Source organism: Lepidothrix coronata, unplaced genomic scaffold, assembly GCF_001604755.1.
Source record: "Lepidothrix coronata isolate B3197 unplaced genomic scaffold, Lepidothrix_coronata-1.0 Scaffold46, whole genome shotgun sequence".
Taxonomy (NCBI): domain Eukaryota; kingdom Metazoa; phylum Chordata; class Aves; order Passeriformes; family Pipridae; genus Lepidothrix; species Lepidothrix coronata.
In genome coordinates, this window is record NW_016690226.1 from 4,125,634 (window position 1) to 4,135,005 (window position 9,372).

At 42.8% G+C, this 9,372-nt stretch overlaps 1 protein-coding gene across 1 annotated transcript in view; it reads left to right on the plus strand.

The window, feature by feature from the left end:
* Window positions 1–2,850: 2,850 nt before the first annotated feature.
* LOC108497217 (3 beta-hydroxysteroid dehydrogenase/Delta 5-->4-isomerase-like) overlaps window positions 2,851–9,372 on the plus strand; it is an 8,622-nt gene continuing 2,100 nt past the window's right edge. Inside the window, exons 1-3 of the mRNA XM_017814655.1 lie at window positions 2,851–3,566; window positions 3,831–4,053; window positions 8,138–8,302. Of these exons, the coding sequence (XP_017670144.1) occupies window positions 3,900–4,053; window positions 8,138–8,302 (319 nt within the window). The 5' untranslated portion in view covers window positions 2,851–3,566; window positions 3,831–3,899. The remainder of the gene's footprint in view (window positions 3,567–3,830; window positions 4,054–8,137; window positions 8,303–9,372) is intronic.

Below are 9,372 nucleotides of genomic sequence, written 5' to 3' on the forward strand. Positions count from 1 at the left end.
TTGGAGAAAATCCAGCCCAGCTTCTGCGATGTGAACAGTAAAAGTGTGAAAGGCAATGAGGAAAATTCCAGGTAGAAATCAGTGGGAAAAAAATTCACCATGACGGGGGTTCAAATCCTGCAACAGATGGTTTGTGAAACCTCCATCCTTAGAGATATTTAGAGATTGACTGGACAAGGTCCAGAGCAACCTTGTCTGATCTGATGCTGCTTTAAGAAGCGCTTGGGTCGGAGACCTCCAGAGGCTCCTTTTAATCTAAATTGTCGGGATATATCACAGAATCATAAAATGAGAGCCGCACATGATATCTGTACTATGTTGTACCACTGTGCTGCCATGATCAACTACCATGCAGCTGCAGAAGCATCCGTGTATCTCTGTGAAAGAGGCTGCAGAAAGCATTTTCTGAGGGAAAAAGAAAGGTATTTGGTGGGTGAGCTTAAAAATAAGAGCTCACAGGGTTTGAGTAGGCTGAGCGACTATTTTACAAGTCCATTCTACAGCTATTCCAAGACTTTGGAAATCTTCTATGATCCATGCCAATGTGTACCAAAGTCTCATGCCCTCTTGTCTGCACTCTGTTCTGCTTTCTGTATTTGATTGTTGTGAATATCTCTGATATAAATTCAAGCAAGGTTAAATCTTTCAAAAAAACTGTGTCCAAATATTGTAAACTTGTCAGTTAAGGATTAATCAAACCCTGCTGTTTCACAGCATCCCTGGAGGATGTAGCAGGGACAGGGAATCAGTGTATTTACAAGGGTAGTTTATCTACAAAATGGATCCAAATATAAACATTTTCCTTTGGCATATGGTGCAATTTTCTCCAGTCTTTAAATATATAATTCAATTTTTAATTTCATCTGAGGAAACAGTTCTTCCTAAAACAAAAGGGAAAAGGAGACTAAATGTTTGTTTCTAGTTAATTGTCCAACTCATGTGCTGTCTAATATAGCAAAGACTACAAGTAAGTCTCTTTGATTTTGGAGGCCATGTAAGAAATATTTACAATCACTTTCTCCCTTCTACTGGAAGAATTTTGGTACTACTGAAATAGGAGATATTTTCTTTTTCAGATTTGAACACACAGAAACATTGAGGCCTCTTAAGGTGGTTATCTTCATACCTTGATTAAAGTGTCTTATAACTGTTCCCCACTATGAAAAGTTGTATTTATTCAGACTGTGATTCAGGACAGATGCCCAAAAGTTAATTATTTAAGTCTTATTCCCTCTTGTCAATGTGTAACCAGAAGAGAAAGGAAAATGTTTCCAAGAGGGAACAGTGTCTCTCACTCTGAAGGCCAGAAGCTTTCCTTGAGTAAATCTACATCTCAAAGTACAGTCTCTTTCCCAGAGCTGCCACATCTAGGGATTTTGAGCTTACAGGCATATGGTTGTAAGAAACACATTTTGGTGGCTTTGTTTTACAATGAAGTCAAAGAGAAGACATCAACATAGTTAAAAAATGACTATACCTTGACACAGAATACAGCATTGCTAAACTTTTTTAGATGCTGCTGAATCATGTTTTAGTCTGCAAATTCCATACCTGTGCAATAACTCAGAATTTCATCAAGCTGTTTTCTGGTCATCAGAGGTCTGGTGGACTCTGGCCTTGTTGCTCATTGACACTGTTCTGGGGTGTACAGCACATTCCAGCATCTGCCTTTGTGCCCCTTCGGGAACACCAGAGCCAGCCTTGTCTGCAGCACAGAGCCACCCAGCAACCCCACCCAGCAATGTGAACAAAAACCAAATGTGAAAATGTTGGCTCTAGGTGAGACTGCAGGAAGCACCAGCAGGTCTGAGTGTGAACTGAGCAAACTACTGCTGTCTGACCACTGACATTCACAAATGACATTTCAGATGAAGGCTGCTATGCAGTGTTATATAAAATTACCTCAAACTAAGCCAAGCATTTGTCTGAATAGTACCCAAGAGGACAAAATCTCCTTGCAGTCCCCTATGCAGCACTCATTCTCATATAAGCACTACCCCTGCTAAACTTGGTCATTCTAATAGGCAAGCTTGGTGTAGGAGAGTGTTTTCTATCTTAAGAGGCTATGCTGTGTTATCTGGTTTTATAATGCCTCTTTAAGGCATTTTTTTTCTTTCCTAAAAGTAAAAAGAAAGCCCTGTTACAGAGAATATCACTTGCAGCAGCAGGCTCTGACCAGTTATTTTGCCTTGCAAAGTGCACAAAATTAATTTGCAGCAGCTTCTGATAAGAACATACAATGTCAAGGTCCTGCCCGTGAAAAGCCAAGGAAAGAAGCACTGATAACAATTTTTTTAAAGATTTGTTAGTGCAAGGAAAGGATTTTCAAGGATGCTAGGATTGAAACAGTTGCCAAAACTTTGTCATCTGTGTCAGCTAGAAACCTTTCTCCTCCAACAGAAATGGTTTCGCTCTCCTCCCGTCCCTTGCAGGCCCAGTTTTGCTCTAAAAAAAATAACAATGTGGGGATGCTTCTTCTATAGCTTTTCTCCAGGGTTCTCTTTAATGAGTGAACAAAATCTATGATAGAATAAAAAAGGGAGCTTAGTGGTTAGTCGTGTGAATGGAAGCAAAACATTTTTAGATGTTCATTCCAGCTGTGCCCAAAATCAGTGATCCATTTTCCGGAGATTTCAGCCTAATTAATTGTGTTGCCAGGCTTCTTCATAGCTTCCTTATCTCTTCAGGTAGCTACCTATTTATCATCTTGCTTCAGCAGGGATGTCTGTCTATCCCTGTGTGTGAGAGAGAGAAAATTGACCTGCAGGCAGCATGTCTTGACAGACCCAGTAAGGCAGTACAGGTATTAGGAGCTTCAGGCTAATGCCTAAGCCCTGCTCTGGTCTCACACTAGAAAGGAGTTTTGCTAGAACTGGAGAAGCAGGAAATACCTGGGCTTTTTCCCTGTGTTTTGAACATGTAAACAACACAGCTCACTGCAGAGGAACAAGCAGCCTTGTTTTAATTAGGTACACTCACACCAGACATTTCCAGAGGTGAATCTTTATCTCCCGCAGCTTTAATTTGTCTTTGATGGTACATTAAACCATTTCATCACCTTGAATGCCTGTAGTATACAAAATGTATATACAAACACAAAATCCCAGAGGTTAGTTTTTGATTTTGCACAGAGTGAGGAGCCCATGCTATAACGGGGAAGCACACTACCCAAAAAATAGAGTCTGCTCCTCAAACCACTCTAAATAGCTACTTCTGCTATTTATATTTAATTCTAATGCTCCCTACCTCCATGTTGACACTGTATTACAAAAGAAAGTGAAGCTAGAGAGAATTATCAGCATGAGGGTTTACTCTCCTAGAATTTAGGGCTGCAGGACCACATCTAGGCTTAGACATCACTGTATCCAGAGCTCTCCTCTTTGTGAGGGGTTGTGGTGGTGGTATGGAAGCATCACATTCTTTTGCAGCAAAGGAGGTACTCAAGAGGGAGGGGGAGCAAAATGAGTGAGGTAGTGCTCTGCAGTGTATAAATACAGGCAAATCTCCCCCACAGTCTTCTGCGTGTTAGAGAGGTGGAACCAAGGATTGAGGCAGATTTTTGTGGGGTTTGTTTGGCATTGAAGTTGATTTTGAGCATTTTCTGATTTGTTAATTTAATTCACTTACAGTAGTTTTAAAGTATTTTTCCTTTGCATGAAAATATCTGTAAGCTACTTCTGAATAGCAATAGCTAGCAAAAGTGAGACATGCTTAAAATATTGTTGCTTATTGTAGAGATTAGAGTTTGTCTTTCATTAGTCTCTCCTTCTGGTAACATCCTTTAATTTGTAAAGACTCCAGAGGTTGATGTCATATGTTCATTCCCTCAGGCAGGAGGTGAACCAGCCTGCCTAAGCTCAAGAGACAGCCAGTTTGACACCGAGGAGCAACCCAGAGCAATGTCCCTGGCTGGGGTAAGCTGTCTGGTGACAGGAGCAGGAGGATTTCTTGGCCAGAGGATTGTCCGCTTGCTTTTGGAAGAAGAGGAGGCTCTGGCTGAGATCAGACTGCTGGACAAAGCCTTTAGTGAGGAAGCACTCGGCAGATTTGAAAGTAAGTACCATTTCATGAGGACGGTGTGTTGCAGGTATATGTGTTGCTGTCTCACGTGGATAGCTTGGAAGTCTTATCCTCTCCTTCAAACCAGCTTTGCAGATAGAAGTTTTATTTCAAGGAAGTCTTGCTTTATCCCTCCCTCTCCCTCCAGCTCAGAAATCAGATGTAAAATGAAAACAAGAGTTTTCCTTGTCAGGCACTGAGGCTTCTCTACACTGGGAGAGAGAGACTGTTCATTCAGTAAACAGGCTGTCTTCAACCTGGCCTCTATTACAACAAAACTCACAGAGCAAAATTAATGTAAAAATCTCACTCTTTGGCTCAGGAGAAAGGAAAACACAAGCTTTGCTATACTGGGCAGGAGGGCAGTGTTATCCAGAGCATGTTGTGCTGGGCTCTGATATGCCAGACTAGAATGCAGTGACAAAGTTGTGGGTGCAAATTCTAACAGTTTTCTTCAACCTTTGGTTAGTTTGGTTAATAGTGATCTTCTGACTGAGAGCTGTGAGGAGGTATTTTAAAAATTGTTGTTATTAACATCACCACAGTTTTCTGGAGAGCAGAACACTTGTGCTAAGCGCAGAAGAGACAGGACCCCTTTGCAAAGTGCTCTGGCTTCTTGAATGGATTGGAGACAGCACAAATGAGTGATATGCCCAGTGTTAGAAACAGTCTGTGGCAGGGAAAGCAGCTCAGAGTATTGTTTTTAATGTCCCATTTCCTGAGATATTGAGCACATCTATAAAAAGGCACAGAGGGACCAAAATTCAATCAAGGTCTTAAATCCTTACATTACATTTACTTATTAATGCTTTCCTTCATCACATCTTCACCTCAGGACTCTTTCTATACATATATGTGAACCCTTTTGGAATATCTTCACATGATTTGCTAAAGAGCCTCAATCTTTCTATAAATCATTTAAACATCATCAAAGAATAGTAACAGTGCACCATAAACCTGGTATAAATTGCACAAGCCTTTATGATCATTTTATAGAACTGAGATTTCTTTGCTAGATGGCTCTGAGCCTTGCAGCAGCCCCTCCTACTCTGATTTTCAGAGCATTTCCACAGAGACAAAACCTGCAGCTGTAGTAGAGGCTGAGGAAGCCGGAGTGTGTGTAGTTTAGCACTGATGCAGCAGGACAGCAACAGAGGCATCTGCACTGCTTTGGGCCTGTGAGGACAGTCCTAGGGAGTGAAAACAATTGTTTGTGTGGGCACAATCTTGGCTGAGCTGCAGCAAAGGTTTCCTTGTTATTTTTTCTTTTTTTGTTAATAGGCAAGCTTTCTGCCCTCTTTTCTTATCCTCCCTTCCTCCTCCACTGAGCACTGCCCACACACCCTCTCTCCTATTCTTTTAAAATTCCTGCTGCTTATCTGACCAGCCCAGGAGGTAGAGAAAAATCAATTATCAAAGCATTTTTTCCCCCATAAACTTGTAGTAGGAACCATAGGCTGGCATTCCAGATGTGCTTAAACAGACTTGAACCGCTGCACTTTGACTGGCAGTTCCTTTGTCTGGATCAGCCCTTGTGGCTACATCTCCTCAAGTGTCCTACCAGAGCCTGTGCTTGGGACTACCTGAAATATTGCCCTGCCATTCCCTTTCAAGCTCTTCTCTATCACAGTGACTCCTATTCCAAGTGCAGGGCTGCTACAAAACCTGTAGGGCTGGAGTCTTCTGACCTGCATTATTTTTACTGTGGAGGCTTTTACTTGCTAGCAGGTGTTATCTGGATTTCTTGAATAGCCAGGAGCAGAGCTGAGTGGGTTTTTTTCTCACTAATCTCTTGAGCACCTTGAACTTGCAATCTCTTTGCAGAGTCAGGGCAGAGACAGAAGAGTGTGTGCAAGTTACAGCTCCTTGTGGCAGGAGACACTCAGGGACACTCCTCTTTCGACCAAATAACATTCCTGCTGAGACCTTGACCACTGCATTCAATCTATGTAGAATAGTGGCATTAGCATTCTTCCACAGCCCTGAGGAGTTCAGGATGATCCAATTAATGTCAAGTGCTGTGAGCTGGAGTCTACCCAGTGACATTGTGTGGCTGAGAATGAACGTCAGGTTGAACACAGTAGTTCGGTACCTTGGGTTTCCTACATCCCATCCCCACTTCAGATTTATCTTTCTGCCTTTCCTGGTCTTCCACTTAACACAATTCTTTTTTTGTTCACTACTGCATTGGCACTTCTGGCGAAGTTAGAACTCCAGTATTGTTCTCAAGAGGATTTCTCACTTGTCCTTATCTCACCCCTCTGCACATCTCTTCCCTCCTTCCCTGAACCCTCTTTTCATGTCATTTTTCAGAGACACATTTATAGGTTGTGTGATGCTTGAGCATTGAATGGTTTTGCACTGCTAACCCAATACTGATCCAAAATAGAAGGAAAGTAAAGGGAGAAGGAATGTGATGGGTTTTTTCCAGAACTCTTTCTGAGGAAAAATTGCTATCTTTTTGCTCAACCTTGCAGACATTAATTTGCCTTTATCGGGGCATTCAAAACAGAAAGGCAGTGTGGAAACAAGTAGTTGAAAGGGGGACAGAATAAACATTTCAGCTGCTCTGAGCTAAAGAAGCAAATAAATTGCTTTACTCTTTACAAATTAAAATAAGATGCAATTTTAAATTTTCTTCCATGAATACACAAAGTAGACCATTTTAATGAACCATCCAGTTAATCTGGAAAATGGAGAGCTCTCATGAGGAATGCCTTCCCCCATGCTTCACCTCACAGATGTTAGGTCCTATCTAAAAGAACACTAAGAAATTCAAGCTAAGAAGTTTACAGGCATGCCTAAAGATATTCCCACTCAGTTCCAGATCCCAACAGCTACCTCTCTCAGTGTTTCATAATAAAGACACAAGATGAAATACTGCTTGCTTTGGAGCTGGTGATGCACAAGATTTCAGATGTGGCTGAGGCTAAAAGCTGTACAAATTGATCAGGTTCTTCTCTTATCTAAAAGGGGCATTTGATTATGGAGTAAGACAGAGGATCTGCCTGTGCTGCAGAGTCCGTCCCCAGCAGCTGCGCCTGGGGAACCATCCAGTGCAACCACAACAGAGTCTCCGAGAAGACCCGCTGTAATGACACCACCTCCTTAAAAGCTGTGGGTCATGCTGAGAAAGTCCTCTCCTCTCTCATGGCATTGCTGCACCCAGGCCAGTTGAATTCCCAGGAGAGCAGCATTGGCTCAGACTGTAAACGTCTCCAAGTGATCATCTTGTGCTGGTTCATTTGTTGGTGTAGTTCTGGGCTGTAGAAAAGATGCTTCTGTTCAGCACAATGTAGGGCAAGGATGGCTCTGAGACCTAGAGCTGACCAGAGTCATACACATTAGCTGCTGTGGAGGGAGAGGGCTTAAAAATCAGGAGTTAAAGCAAGCCAGGGCTGAGATAGCTCAGGAGAACAGTCTTGAGAGTTCAGATAAGATGTACATACTAAAAATGACCCCACAGCACAGATGCTGAAATGGAGCCAGAGCTAGAGCTGGAAAAAGCACAATAAGTCCTGGTGAATGTACAAGAAAAAGATGTGTCAGAAGTGTATGTGATGTACTAGAAGAGCTGCAATATGGGTAAGGTCAAGGGAAAGAAAGTAGGTGTGAACACATTTCTGTGCTCACATGCTGTGGGTGGAGAGAGATCATTCATCACCTTGAAGACAGGAGCTTGCAGCGCCTGGCTTGGGTTAACACATCTATAGCCACACAGTCTTCAGGACATGGGTAGCCAAAGCTACTCCCCTGTGAACTTTAAAATAGTCGCACCTGAAGGAATCTTGCTATCAGTGGAAAATGTTTCTCTTTATATATAAAAAAGAAAAAAATGTGTTGAATATTGGCTCCAAATGTGTGGTAGGTAATGCAACATAGACCTTTATAGCACTGCCATTAGCACTTGAAAATACAGTCATTGGAAAATGCCTCCTGTTCCACCAGCCTTAAAATATCATTCCTGTGCTGGGACTGTCAACACCTGCCAGCCAGGGTCAGTGCTTCACTACTCCTTTCAGTGCTCTTCTTAGGATGCCTGTAAACTCTTTTGCTTCATTTTCTGCTGCTCTTGCAGAGTTCAAGTGTAAGACTGAGGTGAAAATCCTGGAAGGGGACATCCGAGATGTGACATTCCTGCACCGTGCCTGTCAGGGGGTCTCCCTCGTCATCCACACGGCTTCCCTCATTGACACCCTGGGCCTCATAGAGAAGAAGTTGCTCTGGGAAGTCAATGTAACAGGTGAGCAGGTGAAGCAACTTTCTCAAACCCGTGCCTACTATGTCCTGATCACCATCTGCTCAGGAAACAGAGCATCTGACGTGTGTTTACCTTGAGCCAAGCTGTGTTGTTCTGCATCTTGCACAGGCATACCTAAGAGTGCAAAGCGTGCGTACATGCAGCCCTATGCAGTTCTGGGCCTCTCCACACCCAGTCTCCCGCTGCAGGGCACTGCTGGATCGTTCACTCTTGGCAACACTTACATATGCCCATCCTGAGATCTGCACAGACTCTGCCTTCAGTGGCTGTAGTCACAAGCCCATGTTCAGTGGAACTTTCTGAAATCCATTCACCTCTGAAATCCCAATGCCCACCTCAGAAATCAGTTCTTATTCTCCCTCTCCACGTAGCATCCCTGCCTGTGTACGTTTTTCAGTTTTTACAAACACTGCAGTTACAGCAATGTTGCATCGATAACATCCCAGAGTCTGTGGCTCTTTGCTTACTATTCTTTTTCTTCTTCCTTTTTTTCTTTTCCTTCCATTTGCCATAAGGTCTGGGTGTGCAAGAAGGCAGTTGAGAGGAACAAGGGCTCTCCCACCTTGAGTTTATAATTAAAAATTCCCCAACAAACTCAAAGCTGTGGGAGGGAGGGGTTTCAGTGACTCACTGATGGGGTCTCCCCTTCTACTGAGGAACCTCTGTTCTTCCTGAAAAGATCAGATGAAGGGGAAGGTTTTGGCCTAGGAATGGCCTGTGTAGCATCAGTTGCCAGGAAATTTAAATGTGTTTCCTAAAAGAACAACTTCTGTGATCCCAAAATTCTCTATGCTTTTCAGAGAACTGGTACTGCCCAACCTGTATGCATGCTGAACCTCCCCGGCTGTGTTGCTTCAGCAACTTGGGGAAGATCTGGGGAAGACATTCTTGTTTATATGGATAGTTTTCCCAGTTCTTTGTTCCTCTCTCCCACAGATACAGGACTTCTTCACAGAAAAATAAGGAACATACCTCTACAGGCACCACTTTACAAATATTGGCTACTCACCAGTGTTCAGAGCAAGAGAGAATTCTTTGCAGTCGAGTTGTCT